General features: G+C 38.9%; 1 protein-coding gene across 1 annotated transcript; it reads right to left on the bottom strand.

The window, feature by feature from the left end:
- Positions 1-1426: 1426 nt before the first annotated feature.
- Positions 1427-15455, bottom strand: BCO1 (beta-carotene oxygenase 1). The gene is made up of 12 exons (XM_038147934.1): positions 15441-15455; positions 15197-15338; positions 12304-12432; positions 10906-11035; positions 9538-9685; positions 8530-8677; positions 7353-7573; positions 6240-6497; positions 5054-5156; positions 4372-4466; positions 2600-2711; positions 1427-2424 (listed from the first exon to the last, which is right to left on the bottom strand). Exons 2-12 carry the CDS (start codon positions 15258-15260, stop codon positions 2252-2254), a joined length of 1581 nt encoding a protein of 526 aa, XP_038003862.1. The 5' UTR covers positions 15261-15338; positions 15441-15455; the 3' UTR covers positions 1427-2251.
- Positions 15456-16953: the final 1498 nt, after the last annotated feature.

Raw genomic sequence — 16953 nt, 5'->3', positions numbered from 1 at the left:
GACACGTTCTTATCATTTATTTTCTGCATTATTTCTACATGAATGTAAATAACACATATGCTTTCTTAGACTACAGGTTGCTTTTATGATGAGATGAGTGTATCCCCTATCCTGTCATCTCTACCAGTAAAAATTATCTCCTCAGAAGTCAAGCAACTTCTGTATCCAAACCTATGATTATCCAAAAACAACCCTGTGAGTACTACAGAAGAAATTCTAGAGACAAACTCTTAGAAGAAAATCTGAAACAGTGATTCAACTTTTGATTCATTGCCACCTTGTAATTCTAGAAATGTATTTGTGGACCTTTGTTAAATCCAAACTTTTTCATATAAAAAGAAACAATGCCAGAGCTGATGTCTTTTGCCAATATCACAAGTCAGTCTTCTCTTCCAGTACTGGTTCTATATTAGTTACAAAAATGGAATTAAATTTCTTCTTTAGAAGATGAAGTTCTATTAAATACTAATGATAATATGCCTTGAAAACTCTAAAAGTGACTATTTCTGCAAACACACCTTACTGAAGTGTTTATTTCCATTTTATGGAACATGTAAACATTTGAATGCCCAAACCTGCATATGTTAATTAGATCTGACCACAGTGTTGGGGTTTTTTTACATTAAAAATAGCCTGTATATCTTTATCCTAACAAAGTGCAAAGACTTAAGCAGAAGAACAGAGGTCTGGTTGTTACAGAGCAGACAGCAACTGTGGATGATGTTGGTTCAGTTCCTGCTCTGCCACAAACACATTAAGTAACCACAAACAGGTCACCAAGCACACATTGTCATGTGGTGGGGAGGTAAAAAATGACAACAATTTCATTCTCTTTCCTTCCTGTGAAACACTGTGAGCAGCACAGGCACTGAGGGGATGTGTGTGGCAAAGGGAGAGGTACCTGAGCTGTGTGGTGATACAGACAGAGCAGATGAACACCCAGAATGGATGGATATGCACCTGGTTTTCTCCATCAGTAAACAGGCCTCCAACAGCAGGGATATCTACAATGAGAAAATAAAATTCAAAGCAAAAAGTCTCTCACTTAAAGAAAAGTCAATAACTCAAATCAGGAATACAGTGGGGGAGGGAAGGGTAAGAAATGCCATTTCTGTAACACAACCAGTCACACTGTGCTTGGCACTTGAACTTTATGTTGAAATGTGCATTTTAATTGTGACTGTGAGTCAGAGTTGTGCACTTTTATTAGGAAGCATCTGGTACAGGCAAGGATAAACACATGTGAGAACATGGGTGCTCCTAAGCAGACATAAAGCAAAGGCTTAGTTATGGCAATAACAGCTTCTAATTTCAGCTACTGTGGGGTTCAGATGAAAATGATTAGATCTTTCACTCTTTCCCTAAATTGTTTGTTGCACATGTGTGTCTGAGTTCTGCTAGGAATGCACTGCCTTCATTCGCTATCAACAGAGAATAGTGGCAATAGCAAATAATACAATTCTTATCTTTTACAATGTAATCATCTAATTACATGAAATGCCATGGCAGATATTCTGCCCAAGGAAACCTGATTTAAATACAAACTGCTTAAGATTGACTGTCGCTAAAGTATAATTGAATGCTACATATAACCATGTACTCTATTTTAATGAAGTTACTTGGTTTTGTCAACATGAAAGCTAAAAATACACCATGAAATTATTAGAAAAGCTGGGGGAGGGGTTAGGTTCTGGATAAGGAAAATGTAGCACCTCAGCATAATACTTTGGTTATGGCAGAGTTTAAGAAATCAAGCACCAAGAGAATACATTGCCATGAATTATTGGTATCATGGTAAATAGTTTAACATGAGGTTTTCTGGCAGGAGACAACTTTCATTGTCAGCTGCAGTCTTGCAACAGCCCATGGAAGTTACATGACCTGCAGACATGTGTGACTCATGCCATGTGTCACCCTATTCATGCGATGAATACAGTACTTCATTTGCTCAGAAAGCTTTGTTCTACTCAAATAAAACATTTCTTGTTACCTTTCTCTGCTATTCCTTGCCCCACAAGCTGTATTCAACATTAACACTTAATATTGATAATTCTTTTGGAATAGTGATATAGCAGTTGTGCACACAATAATTTGTAATAAAGTCATTTCTGTCTCTTTTAAGAGTTTATGTGTAGATATTGAGGAGGTTATAATTAGTCATTTCTTATCATAAGAGAAGGCTGTTCCTGAAGGATATTATCCCACATTCAGCAGGAGGTTATGTCAGTCTGTGCAATACAACAAATAGATGTTACTCAGTCTCAGTTTTCATGTCTTGCTGTGGTATAAAGATTCCATGCAGGTCCATATGCATTTCCACATTTACTATGGCTCGACCCAGCTCTGTGAATGTTTTAGCATCCAAGACAAGTAGGAAGGGTGGATCCTTTGGATCAGTCTTCACAACACAGGTCAGAACAACACCTGCAACGTACAAATGAAAAATTAGAAACATAGAAAAGTTTCACTAAACAGAAAAGATAACCCCATCTCAAAGTGGAAGCATAGCCCAACTTTCTCGACTAAGAATATTGCATCTTGTAAGATTTAATACAATACTTGTGTAACCCCAACTTTCAGAATGTTGTCATTATTTTACCATCGTCCTCTTCTTTTGCATCAGGCCTGGGAACAAAAACAGGCTCGGATGGCCAGCAGTGATCCTGTCCCCACTGGAGCATTTCCTTTGTCTGGGTATTAAATTTCACAATCTACATGGTTGTGACAAGAAAAGAAAAATGTCAGTGACCCTGACAGTGGCTTTTTCCCAAGGTACAACATGAACAGACTGCTGGCAGGGGGGACCAATGCTAAGAGTTAAGGCAGGTATCATCACAAGAAAAAACACCGGGAAAATGTTACATTTTGGAGCCACATTTTCTGGCTGCATAATCACACAATGCTCTTTTAATTTCATTTCATTAGATTACAATTGCACCTTTCATTTATGGGTGTTTAATAGTTCACAAATGCTAACAGGCCACAAGAGAGCCTTCACTGTAAGTAATGCCCCTCACTGCAGAGAGTCCCAAACACAGAATATTTAAATGACTTGTTCCAAATCACTGAGATTCTGTAGTAAAACAGGCAACAGGATTTAAACTTGCCATTTTCTAATCCTGTGAGCTATTTTCCTTTTATTGCTACTTCCATATTCTTCAAGGCCTTCTGTTGTGCAGTAGGGTACATACACCAGAAGAAAGGCTGTTCCTAGTGAGGTGTAAAGATCAAACCAGTGAGGCAGACACTGGTGCTTGCTGAAGGAACAGAGTGTGGGTTTTCATTCCACTGAGTGGCCAAAGCAATGGCCAGAGGGGATGCCTGGCATTTTCAGTTCACTTCAGTTCAGTTAAGGCCTTTCTCTACCCATAGAGATGCAGTTCTATTCTTTTCCATTTTGATCTTTAGCCAAAAAATACGTTTACACAAAAGTGAAACTATTCAAATTACTGGAGGAAGAATTAGAAAGAAATCTCTCTTTTAGCCAAGATGACAGCACTTTCACTGACAGACTTTACCTAAGGATTAGGTTGTTGTGCTTGCATTCATTAAAGTGCAACTGATATGAAAAAAGATCTTCCTACCAGCATCTTTTATGACATTTGAGTCAAGCAGAGATTATCTACACTGTAAATAATGAACTTGCAGGTTTGATTGAGTTATTGTCAGATGTGCTGCAATAAATTTTCTTGCATCATGCAGAAATCCAGCTTTATTTTGTAATCAGTTGAGGTAATTATATGCAAGAACCAACAGTGACTTCAATTTGTGCTGCCTTGTAGTCACAGAACAAGAACTGTAAGGAGTGAGTTTGTCCATATAATACTCATACATTTAAATCTTTAATTTATCTTAATGTTACTTAATATTTAAATCTTAATTAAATACTTTCCCTGTTAATCTAATTGTACTCCAGGCTGTCTCCTGGCATCATGCACATGTAAACAAAGCATTTGCTAACTCTAATAGAGAACTAGCCAGCAAAATATAAAAATTAGATGTTGTTCTAATATTTAAAATTTATTAGGTAGTATTGCAATATCTTATTTTTCTGCTAGGCTTCCTAAAGGGAAAAAATATTAAATATATACATGTAAATAATACTTCTTTTTCCTACTCTCTCCTTTGTAGCATCTGGCACATACCAGAAGATTCAGCCCAGTTTAGCAGAAAAGTGAGGGTCTCTAGTAGCTATGCGAGAGACTTTCATGGAACATAAAGCTGGAGTGAGAAGCCTGAGTTAATGAACACTTTTTGAGGGAAATGGTACAAAAAGAACTTATCCTTATGAGAATTTAGGCATTTCATGTTTCTTTGCATGTGAATGACCCACCAGTGGGAAAGCACTGACTTTATAAATGTCAATTATACCTTTGTGGGAACTGGACTCCACTGGACTTGTGTTGCAAAGACATACTTGTGTTTTTTGCCATTGTAGTCATAGTTGATGCGAGGCAGTTCTATCCCTGCATAAAATAAAGTTCAAGACTTAGGAACAAGACAAGAGAAAACCTCAAATGTACATTTATATAGACACAGCAATCTTCAGGAGGTTTTGCCCTGTAAAAAACCTTGGAACTACTTAAAAAAGGCATTGTATAGTCTTTAAATGTCTGAATTTCTAAGAATCTGAAGATGGGCACTAACATAAGTAAGCCACGGCTGTTAGTTCAAAAGGCAACATTTTTTGTTCTTAGGGATTCATTAGACTGGAATTTATGAGGGTTTTTCTGGTTTGGGTTTTTTTTCTTTCTTTATAACTGGGATAGAATTGGAGGCTACCATTCTAAGAAATGACTTTTACCTTAGGTAATTTTGTATTTACATATTCCTGCTATTATGCCCTGATAAAAGGTTAAAAATCCTCTTTCAAAGGCAATCTTTATAAAATGCAGCTAAACTTGAAGTGCTACTTATAACAGACTTATTTAACTAAAATTACTCTTTTAACAAGTAGATTTGCAAGCCATTTTAATAGTTGCAAGATCAGACTTGGTATCCTGTACTAATACCAAACTGATGTAGCATCAGATATTTGAAGTATGTATCTCACCTTCACATAGTATTTCAGGTTGGCAGTAGATGCTTCCATCTTTCTCCTTTACAGCAGTTGCAGTAGAAGGAAGTGTGACTAAATTAGAATCCACTACAGCATCCTGAAAGAGAAAAGTGCTGGAAATGTCATGGATCTCTAAAAATATGCTTCTAAGTTAGATTTTTCATCAGGTTTGGTGTTAATATTAATAATTTATGGCATTTTAGATTCTGAGGTTTTCATTAGAAATCTTGTTGCACTCAGGGTATTTTATTATAACATAGAATAATTATTTTGAATCACACTGACTCCTTAGAAATGTTTAGATACACATGGCTATGGTCCAGAAGTACCACCAATTTGATAATTTAATGAATGAAGATGAGTTTCAAGGAACAAGGTGTCAAATTTTCACTGCAAGTCACCAAGGTTAGCTTTTTGCACCTGCTAAAAATCAAGTGCAAAAATAGGTGTGATATACTCTATAATGTCCTACTGCTGAATTCTTAAGATTGCAGAACAGCTGGTGTGATCCATCACATCCTTTGTCATTGCTGCAGAGCTGTTTCTGAGAAAAGAACAGAGCAGCAATGTTCTAGGATGTAGAAAGAAAAAGGAATATCCATTCCAAAGGTATCAGGCAGAAACTTGCCCAGGTTTCTGGGCAGTATAAAACCTTCCCTGCAAACAATGATGTAAAGTGATGCTTTAAATTAAACTGAAAGATAAAATCTTTTCTCTTCCTCTATATATCACACTTAAATGAAATATTCTAGTTTTAATTGAACCATTGCACCAGCTGGGAGCATGCATGTATTGTATGTGGGCTTCCAGTGAAGTGCAGAAATAGATTGTGCAAAACCTCATGCATGCCCTTGCAGTTAACAGCCAAGTGGGTCTCTCTGCTTCTGTTTGATGGCATTTAACAAATCATCTCATTGGGAAGAAAATGACATGTTCTTCACAGCCCTGTTCTCCAGAGTGGATGGTGTCAGCACCAGAATCCAATCCACAGAGCCACGTCCAGCTACCCACTGCCATTTCCCACAGGACATACAAAAACCAAACCTCCTGCAAGCTTTGGGTATCACAGAATCAGAAATTTACACATAAGAGCTGGCAACTAACAATACACCCATTATTCACACTGATGTATTTTAAATTACCAATCAAAAAACAGGTTAAAAAGTAATTTTCTTTCTACCTTGTCACACTGCAGAGGAACCACAAATCTTTTGCAGGCTGGTATGGAGGTAAGTTTGGCATTCTCTTCAAAGTCTTTACTCAGGTTTTTTAAATAAAACATGTCATACAAGCTATTGTCTGTATAGGCAATAATATCAAAAATGATGTGGCCATCCTCTTCATAAGCATTTATATGGTGAAAAAACACCATAGCATCGGTGTAAAATTTGGTGGACACTTCTTTTTTAGTCCTCCTGTCTATAAAGTGAAACCAAGTCTAAAAGAGAGAAAACATTATTTAAAGCCATTCAGAATCAGCACACAGTTGTTAGAAAACTGTTTTCTAATGATAAGCATCAACATTCTAATCACTGTGTATTTGTACTGAAGGATATTAAGAACTCAGGGTTTGCTGCTAGCAGACAAAGGGTTCCAACCGGAAGAAAACACAGCAGTAAAATGAGTGTGGAACAGCTTTAAGCTCATTTTACTGTTGCAAATTACTATTTGGGCTAGGTGGAGGATTGAAGTTTTCCAGAAAAACCTGGAAAATCCCCTGCTCTCTTTTTAAGTTAAATTATCTGCCTTGGTTGATAGTTTCTGTAGTGCTGGTGGCTTGTACCTCAGCAAGTCCCATGTGTTGATGCCCAAAGCACATGGAAATAAGATCCTCAGAAATCAGTTTTCCCCTCAGTTTCCACAGTGAAAGACTCTTCTTTTGTTCAGTTCCAGCTTTTCCACCAGTGGGGCTCTCCAGCACATGCAATGCAACTGGAGCAGATCCCACCCACCACAGACAGAATTTTGTTTGGACCAGGAGCAACTGGATCTGTCTCAGATGCTACTGCAGATTGGAATTTCTCTGCTTGCACACAGTATTTCTAGCAATGCCAAACTATCCTCTCTCTCAAGAGCTTCAGCATCAGATATTTATTTGAGAAATTTCTAGATATGAGAGACAGCATTCCAAAACATACAGCTTCTAAAAAAATTTTGCAACTGTGAAAGTCAAGGTTTGAAAAAAAACAACCAACAAATGACTACTGAAATGAATGAACCAGATGAAAAACAGAACAGTGTGGAAGAGGTCGCTGGCCTGCCTGATTCCATTGCTCAGCAGTGAGAGAAGTACCTTATCATCCTTGTTAAAGGCAAGGCAGGAAGCCCAGCTCACACCTCGGATGTAAGCAGTTGCCATTTTGAGAATATCCAGTCTGAAGGGCTGCTCTATGAAGATAATGTAGTTCTCTGTGATTCCAAAGCTGTGGTAGTAGCTGGGGTGGAGCAGAGAGCGAGAAGGGACAGAGCAAACCACTTCCAGGTGCTTGAAACAAGATTTCTTCTTCTCTTGTTCTAAAGATGAATGATAAAAATTAAAATTATATTCCTAATAAAGTCCATTCCAAACTTGTGCTTGGATTTCTCCCAGGCAGGGAAGAACTGGTTCCTCTGAGTTTTATTTGCATTTTCCTGTTAAGAAAGTGTTTGTTTACTCCTGCATAATTAACATAGAACTTTGCATGCAGGAGGCAATGCAGTGAAGTCACACTGCTGGATGCATTCAGGCACAGCCCCCTTGTCTTGGGATTTGATTCCACTGATTACTGTCTTCAGAAATTCCAGCATGGAGGAGAAATATGTCTAATTAAATCAGCAGCTTTAAAAAGGGGTTCAAATGTCCATGTGTTTTTTAACTTCTAAGGAGATGTTCCCAAATTTGAGCCCCAGCTAGAAATGGCAAACTGATCTTTTAGCTGTGGAAGGCCTCTTGATTGTTCAGGAAGGGACAGGCAACACAATAGCAGCTGATTTGCAACAACACACACCAAAAAAAGATCTTGAAGGAAAAAGAGCAAGGGATTTGCTCTGTGAACAATGGGCAGCATTTCAACAAGGGCCAGTATTGGCTAGGTTAGAGAGGAATTAACTCTATATTAGGTTTTATTTGGTGTCATGCTTCCACCAAAATCATAGTATCAGCATTTGCAGAGAATTTTCATTTACAAAGAAATGAAAATTTACAGCTTCAAATTATATGTACTGCCCCATAGAGAAAATTGTTTTAGAATCTTCATCTAAAAGTAAGGTTCTTCCTACTGAAACACCCTGTTTACACAGTACTCAAGAAGAGCCTTTGTGACAGCACTTGCCCAGACAGGCTAAGCAGTTAATATGAAGTTCACAATAAGTTGAAATTAAGAAAATGAACACCATTGGTTACTAGAACAGATGTATTACCACCCTTGCCCTTTGAAGAAAAGAAATTGCTAACAAGGTTCTAGAAAATACCAATAACACACATATCTTACCTGGTACAGAGGAAGGAATCTTAAATAGAAGGTATTTTGTCCTCCCTTTATCCACTATTGAAGTGCCCATGTTGAGAACATTTCCAGCACTGTCATAGTGTGGGTGAGAAGTTGCCAAATTTACAGCTACATATTTGTTGTAGTCAACCTGGAAAATGATACAATAAGAGGTTTGAGAGATGTGTAAAAGAATGAAAGTTGATCTCAGATAACAGCACAAAACCTCCAGATTTTTAGCCCTGGCAGCCTTATATTGGCACCCCATTTACAAATGGCTTTGAAATTTAAATTGTTAAACCAAAACACTTGTGTAGGTATTCAAATGATCTCCTTATTCAAGGGTAAATCAAGTTACAGAATCTGAATTAGAGCCACCTCTCCCTTGAAGCCCCATAACATAAGGGAGGATTAGCTAAGCAAGTTATTCTGCAAATGCCCATTTCACCCTGAAAGCACTTTATTTAACAGAGCTGACTGGCAATCTGCTGGAGCTAAAAGGTTGCTATTTTATCTAAAGTTTGGAAATTGGACACAAACTGTAGTGTGGGCTAGAAAAAAAATCATTGAATATATTTCAATATCTCAAGTTCTCATTTTAATAGTGAAATAAAATCTTATATAAGGTCCTTGAAAAGTAGTCATATAACTGACCTACTGATTTTTCAATTACGTAAAAAATTTTATAACTACAGATACATAATAATGGCAATCACCCAAAATAATCATGTAACTGTGCTATTATTTCTGCAACCTTCCTAGATTATGTACCAGTGAAATTGCTCAAAGCCCAGCTTTTCCCAAACTAAACAAGATTTAAATTTTAACTTGGGAGTTCTTAAAAGATATCTTTTATCTTTTGGCATCTTCACTTTACCACGATTTCAAAAGTAAGGCAACAGTAGAAGAAAAGTATTTTGTGTCCTGAACATGTTAAAGCATCCTCATGAGTCAGCCTGAAATTTATTCATCAGCAGACAAAGAACCAGAATGACAGATGGTGGTTTGTACCTTCTCCAATGTCTCCAGAGTCTGTGGATTAATCTTCCTGATGAAGTTAGTCTCACCAGTGGCATAAAAATCATCCCCAGCTTTCATAATGTTGATGAGACAGTTGTCTGTGAACTCAGGAATGGTGTGAGACAAATAGGAGAATGCCCTGTCCAGAGGGAAATTTCATTAGAGCCGCGAAAGCCAGAGCTGCCTTTCCCCCACGTGGAGCACAAGTGACCCTGCAGTGCCACAGACCTGGGGCTGCCTCTCCCTGCTGTCCCCAGCTCCCTGGAAAGGGTGGGAAAGCAGAGGAGATGGACTTCCCCCAATGCCCTTGGGTGAGGGTTAAGGACATGCAGGTAACTGGTTTTGACACACAAACGGGCATCCAGGCCCATTCCTGCTGTCAGCTCTAGGACATGCACCGGTTTATCTGAATGGGCTAATCACACACTCTCCTGTCCTATCTTGGGAAAAGTTGTCTATCAGTTCCTACCTAAAAGCTGGTAGGTTTTTCAGCTTCATTAAATAGATGGTTTCATATCCTCCCCAATGGAATATTTTTGTTACCAGTGTTATTCCATATCACAATTATGATTTCAAAGAAGACTGGAGATCATACAGGCTTGACAGTTTCCTTTATCAGTGTATGATTTCATCACAGCCACTAGAAGCCAAGACAAAGTTGCTATAACCCTTTTGAACCTCAAATGCCAGAGTTCCTCTATTGCTATTGGAAGAGGGAAGAAAATCTCATCTCAGGGGAACAACTTACAACATATCAGCTCTTTTGCAACAACTGTCTGTGTATGTGTCCTTTGCAAATATCAGGTTCAAGGTCACCAGAAGAAGTTCAGTGGCAAGAAGCCTATTTGCACTTATTAGTGAATTCCTACAGCCAATTTTACAAGACCAAGGATAACATGATGGCCTACACCTCACCTTTCTGTTAAACCATCTTTAATCAAACAGTTTTCTATTTTTTTTTGTAGCTATTGATGCTTCTCTTTTTTTTTTTTTTTTTTTTGTTGAATAGATGTTATATTAATACCTTCCCCATCTCCAAATGTTTTTCTTTCTTGCTGCTTCTCCCCTTACAGAGTATCAAAATGTTTCACTAACTGGAGAAAGAAAGTGTTTGTTTTTTATATAATCTACTTGTGTTACTGAATAAAGCAGCAAATATTGGTGATAAAATGAATTTAAGATTTTGCCATAGACTAACCCATAGACAGTTCATATCTCTTGGCCTTTTCAATATGTAGCAATTGTAAATTTACAAATCAACGGTTGTACGTGTACATATGTGTCAAAGGTAAACAGAAAGACCTCTGTGCTGAAGAGAGAAGAAGATAGAAGAATCTTGTTGGGAAAAGCATTGCTTACTTGGCAAATATGTTTTTGCATGGATCTGGATAAGCCATAGTCCCAAACTCAGACACCATGATTCTGTTTGCTTCTATGTTACAGTTGTACGTGTCACTTCGGAGATATTTACTTCTGTAGTAAACTTCACCTGAGGAGGAACAAACAGGTCTCAATCACATTTTATACTTAAAAAAATCAGCAGAGGTAGAGCCAGAGTTTCTCAGGCAGCTGTCCTTTAGCCAACAATAGTTTGGAATAAAACCAAAAATGTGCCCAACTGCCTGTTTTAAAGGCTTTATGGCTGCTGAGATTGACAACAATTTGTCAAGATTTCCTGACTCCCACTTCTAATACTGGGGAACTTCTGAGGGGAAAGGAGGGATTTGGATAAACTGTTCCAGAAGATCAAACAATGTGTGCAAAAATGATTAATTACACAATCCGTTTACGGGTGGTGAAAAATCTCCTTTATTGGCAAAATGTAGCTATGGGAGTAACAGACTGCTTGAAGGAATCAACAGTTTAATGAATCTACTGTACTTAAACTAAGTGAGCTCTGTTTGCTTTAGGTAAGTAAGATATACTGGCAACTTAAAAAACACTGATTATTTCTTCATAGGTTATTTTGTTAAGGACGCAGAGCTGGACAGGCTAGAGATGGCATTAAATGCTTCCAATCACAGAAATGGGAACTAAAAAGTAAATACTAGGATTAGAGGATAACAGGAGTAAATCCCATTTTTTAAAACAGATACATATTTTTTTGCCACAAGAATCCAGGTGGTAAACCATCCTGTCTCACACTGTGTAACAGCTGAATGGGTGAAAAATGTTTTAACTGAAAAAAAAAAGAAATTGAATTGTTTAGGGTAGAGAGCTGCCTGTCTTTCCTCCACAAGGATGGCAGGCAGGAGAAGGGACTGTAGGCTGTCAAATATACTAAGTGAGGTTTGACATCTGAAGTGACACAGTGGCCCAGTTTCTCTCCTGGCAGCTGTTATAGCTGCAACCAAATCCCAAAAGGGGAGTGCTGGTCCTCCCTGAAACTGGGCTGTTCATCCACAGCAGAACAGCCTCTGGGCACCACAGTCCTTGTGGCTGATCCACTGGAAACCACAGAGGTTTTCTTGGCAAAGGCTGCCCTGCAGTGACCTGCAGGGCTGGGTGTGTGCTGTGCTGGGGTGACAACAGCACTGAACTTCAGCACTGCAAACAGCCCTGCAGAGACCTCTCCAGCTGCTGCTGTCAAGGGTGAGGTGTCAGGGGGTGTGTGGAGAGACCAGCAGTTCCCCCCTCACACATCACTCTGCAGACAAAACCCACAACACCCCAGCCCAGCTCAGAACAGAATTAGCAATGTAAGGCACCAAAATGTGAGTTGTTGAGTTCCTTTCAATCCAATCTGCAACAACTTACCATTTTTAAATGTAAAGCTGTGCAGCAGAGCCAGGCCATCAAACCAGTGGTTGTACTTGCTGTCCCCTATGGTGTGCATCCCTGGGCCATTTCGGAGCAGTATCCCTTGCAACCAAGTGGGCAGCTGCCCTGTAAACAGAAAGGAGTTACCAGTATCCATTCATTTAGGCAAGGAGAATATTCCAGGGCAGTTTTCCTAAAGGCAGAGGCTTCATGTAGTCAGATAGACTGTAGGTGTGTTGAGATTTGCAGTACCATATAATTATATTGGAGTTTGGGTTAACTAAAATTTCCCCTACTCAAAAATGTGGCACTAGTGACATTCTGCATGACTATTGCTATCAGGGATTACTATAACAAAATGAGACTGCTGGAATGTAATTTGTTAAATAAAATTGGACCTTTCCTTCCTGCATTCATATTTTACAGTGATACATTCAAACCCTTCTACTTGTGCCAGAAAAAGCTCAAGCTTATCAGAAATAAACATGTTTTATAGGTTATAGGATTTGCATTGGCTTTCAGCACATCAGCTTGGACTTCAGGCTAAATTAATTCCACTAAAATTTCATTAATTAGATTACACAGTATAATATAGTGCCATTTGGGAAATGCTTTTGTGACACTAGTCATAATATAGTGTTGTGTACAAATAAAGTGTAGGAATATTGTACTGAAAATGTATAAGTGCTGTTGAGATTTGAATCATAAATGTTCCTCGTCAAATCCCTGCAAGAAATGCATCACCTACCACTTAACTCACAGAATAATAACAATTAAAGAATGTCAATAGGTTTGAAGAGATGAACAAAGGCATATCAGATATTAAATAAAAAGCTTGACTTGCTTTTTTGTACCTATGACTCCTGAGGGAACATTTAGGATCACATACTGCTTCTCCACACAATTCCTGTACTGGGTATTGCCTTTGCATAAAAAGCTCTTCAGAACTGATATTTCTCCTTATCATTTAGTATGTGACCCCACATTGATTATGTTGACACACTCTCTTGCTAAAACCCCTTTACAACAGCTAGAAATGTCCTCCTATGGACCTTAAAAATTAACTTATTCCAACCCCTCCTGTGGGCAGGTCCACTAGACCAGGTTGCTCAAAATCCCACCCAACCTGGCTCTGAGCAATTCCAGAGATGGGGCACCATCATTAGGGCATAACCCATTAGGGTCATAGTTCTGGAATACATGAGGTACATTAAAAATTGTTGACACAATGGATGAACTTTCATTATCATCATCATCATCATTATTATTGTTGTTGTTGTTGTTGTTATTTTCTAGAAGAGCCCAGAAAACTAAACCTTGCTTCCCTTTCTAACACAAGAAACTCCAAGACAATAACTATAGCATATCTTTATATATTATAATTTTGCTGGGAAAGGTAAGAAGGGGAAAAAGATCTTTTTAAAGCACTGTGGACTTAATTCAGTTCTGAAATTTCTGGTGCAATTCCATGTAATTTCTGACATAACTTCAGTATGAAAAACAAGGAGCAAAGGGTCAACTAGTGACGTTTCCAGATAATTCATCTTAGTGGGAATTAAGCATTTCTGTAAATCACACTGGGTACCAAATCAACATCCAAAAGTGCTTATACAGCTTTAAAAATGTGGACCTTATTCTTTTCTGTAATGGGTGAGGACACATTAGTGACACAGTGAAATCTCCAAATATTTGGACATTTATTAACTGTGGTAATAATTGCATCTCAGAACATCACATGGCTGTAGCAGAGCATGGGTTAAATTGCAGCTGATCTTGGAAGTGTGAGAGATATTTACAGTGTACATATTGATTAACAAGGAGCCAAAATACTGGCAGAGTTCAGGACTACCAAAATATTTGAAGGGGTCATGGTTCTCTTTTATTTTCTTTATCAAAGAAGGAATGCCTTGTATGTATAACTTTACCTTCTGAAATACGCAGTCTTTGTTCAAATAAACTATTGCATAATACAGATCAGGTCTGATAAGTTGTTTGTTTGCACATAACTTCAAATGTTTTCATAATAAGTTATCTTGAGGAAAAAAAAATTGAAAGGCATAAATCCATAAAAGCATGAAATAATTCAAAGGCATTAAAACAAAGCACTTTGTCTGACTTGACACAAAATCTTTTCCAATTCAGCCACGAAAGTGAACAGCAACAAAGCCCGGCAAGTTTTAGGTTTTGTACTTGGGAATGGCAGATTCTTACCATTCCTTGGACTACACATCACAAACAACACGGCCAAGATTTACTAAGCAGGGGTTCCCAGCAACAAACCTCTCCTGTAGCTGTAGGGGGAAAAAAATCTTCTGGAAGGTAAAAGAAACCGGGAAAAATAACGGGTTGGTCAAGTGTCATCCCTAGCCTGGAGAGCCACTTTAAACTGCGTCGCCGAAGGATACCCCGCAGTTTCTCCTGGGTTATCTTCCAAACCCTCTTTTTAACGCTCCCCTGTGGCATCCTGTGCTGCTGCTTTGCTATTTAAGAGTGGCCCTGGTGACAGCCCGATTTCAGAGCCCGTGGCCCGGGGCAGCGGGAGAGCGGAGGGCAGGGAAGGGTTACGGAGGAGAAACCGAAAGTGGGAGCAGAGCCATAGGGAGCGGGTGTCCCACATGCAAACCCGGTCTCTCCCTCACCACCAACTTCAGTGAGTCCTGTTCAAACAGACTATCGAAAAGTACACAGAAATGCTCATGGAGTGAGAAAAATCCCCCACTAAGTTCACAAATATTATCTGAGATCAGTCCTTTAAACAAAATTCCCTTGCGCCTCTCTCTCAGTTTCCCTTTCCAGCGCTGCCTCGGCTGAAGAAGGGTCGTGGCTTTTACGGATGAGAAAACACCAAAACAGCGGCTCGTTTTACAACCAGATTTTCTCTCTCACTTACCCTGCACCTCAGCTTTTATGGGCTCTGGGTGCTCTTCCTTATTCCTGCCATATAGCGTATCCATCTCTGATGCAGCCCCCGGTGCGTGCGCTGCGCCCGGCCGCTCCCGCTGTCCCCCGGCTGGGCTCAGAGCGGCTCTTTCCTGTTACATAGAAAGAGAAGGTCAAAGTGCAGCGCGGGCTGGTGGCCGGTGGCTTATAGATTGACTATTTATAATAGCTGATCTTTAATCCCTAGAACATACACTCTTAATTCTTGCACATTCGTATTAAAATTAACTCTTTCGCCGGCTCGAAGGGGAAGTAAGAAATGCGTCGACTCTGCTGTTTGCTGCCTAGGAACGGGGCAGAGGGAGGCAGGCACAGCCAGGGGACAGCCGGAGCGGCTGGAACATCACCCGCAGCTCTCGATGTTAGACACCGCTAGGGATGCTTGTACCATGGTCCGGTAGGGAGAGGGAAAGAAAAAAGAAAAGAAATCTCTGCTCACTGTTCTGGATTTGGCACTTTGGGAATGACAAAACGCTTCAGAGCAAGGGATCATCCTTTTCTTTTCATTCTGTAATTTTAAACTGGGCTGTTGTGTAAATTAACAAATTATCACCACCGAATAGTCATGGGATGTATTTCTTTATGTACAAGCTGTTCCAGAGTCAACTGCGTGGCCCATCTTTGAACTAAATATCTTTTCACTCTACCATATTCTCCCATATGTGACCCAAATCCACCTATGAAAGTATGGCAGGATTCCACAAAACTAAGGCAGATTTTTAACTTCATGCTTTTGTTTCTAGATAAGGTACTTAACTGAGTTCAATGTTGTTATTTTTAAAATCCTCTAGAAAGAGAATTATTTCAATATAAAGCATGTGATTGCAGAGTAAATCTTAGGCTCCATTGACCATGAAGGATAAAGAAAATCTTTGCACAATTATATATTATGCAATTTCATATGGGGTTACCCTAAAATCCGATTTTTTTCAGCTGAATCACCATTGTTCCCAAAATGTTTAACATCACTTCTTAAGACTGACTGATCTCTTAGAACTATAACAGTTATTTTATTCAAAACACAATTTGTGCTACAGACCCTTCTGACACATTTATTATACATTGTTCCTCTTCTCCAAACCTCCTGTCTGTTTGATGGCTGATCTTCACTCCAGGAGATCATCAGGACAGCGTGACTTGGTCTCTTTTTGCAAAGCACTGACAGAAGCAGATGATAACAAAATAAAAAGCCAGATTAGAAGAGAAAATACAAGGTCTTGTTTGAATTAGTAATACTAATAAACAGCAAGATTGAGCCAGAAGGCTGTATGAGATGAAGGGGATCAAAATCCACATATATATGGAAATGCAAACACATAGACATGCATATCCACTGTACATATGCACAGGGTACTTGCATGCATGTGAGAGAGTGTGTGTGCATTCAGATATTGATTCATTTTTTACACAAAGCCAGGTAAGGGATTCTTCAGCAATGTTAGGGACTGAAAAGGATCTGGCAAAAAAACAAAGCTGCCCAACTCTACTTTCCCTAAGCCATGGGGAATTTTTCTCTCTCCACAATGTTCCATTTTGCTTTCATATGTTCATATCAGTGTATCCTCATCCATTTATGTCTGCACTCTTAATGCTGCAGTTTTAATTATCTGACCTGTGAGATGTCTAATCTGTAGTGATATTAAGATTTCCATTAAGCAAGCAAGTAACAGAAAGATTAATTCAAACCTCTTTTGCCTCTTCCACACC

Source organism: Motacilla alba, chromosome 11, assembly GCF_015832195.1.
Source record: "Motacilla alba alba isolate MOTALB_02 chromosome 11, Motacilla_alba_V1.0_pri, whole genome shotgun sequence".
Taxonomy (NCBI): domain Eukaryota; kingdom Metazoa; phylum Chordata; class Aves; order Passeriformes; family Motacillidae; genus Motacilla; species Motacilla alba.
The sequence above is the reverse complement of the archived record's forward strand: the minus strand, read 5'-3'. Positions and strand labels throughout refer to the sequence as shown.

What these genes read in the sequence shown, in the direction of transcription:
- BCO1 (XM_038147934.1), bottom strand. Translation starts at nt 15,260, where the DNA reads ATGGATACGCTATATGGCAGGAATAAGGAAGAGCACCCAGAGCCCATA. An exon ending in CTCTGGAGACATTGGAGAAG is followed by an intron (nt 8,678 to 9,537) that starts GTACAAACCACC and finishes ATCATTTTCCAG; the next exon opens with GTTGACTACAACAAATATGT. An exon ending in GGAGTCCAGTTCCCACAAAG is followed by an intron (nt 2,712 to 4,371) that starts GTATAATTGACA and finishes ACAACCATGTAG; the next exon opens with ATTGTGAAATTTAATACCCA.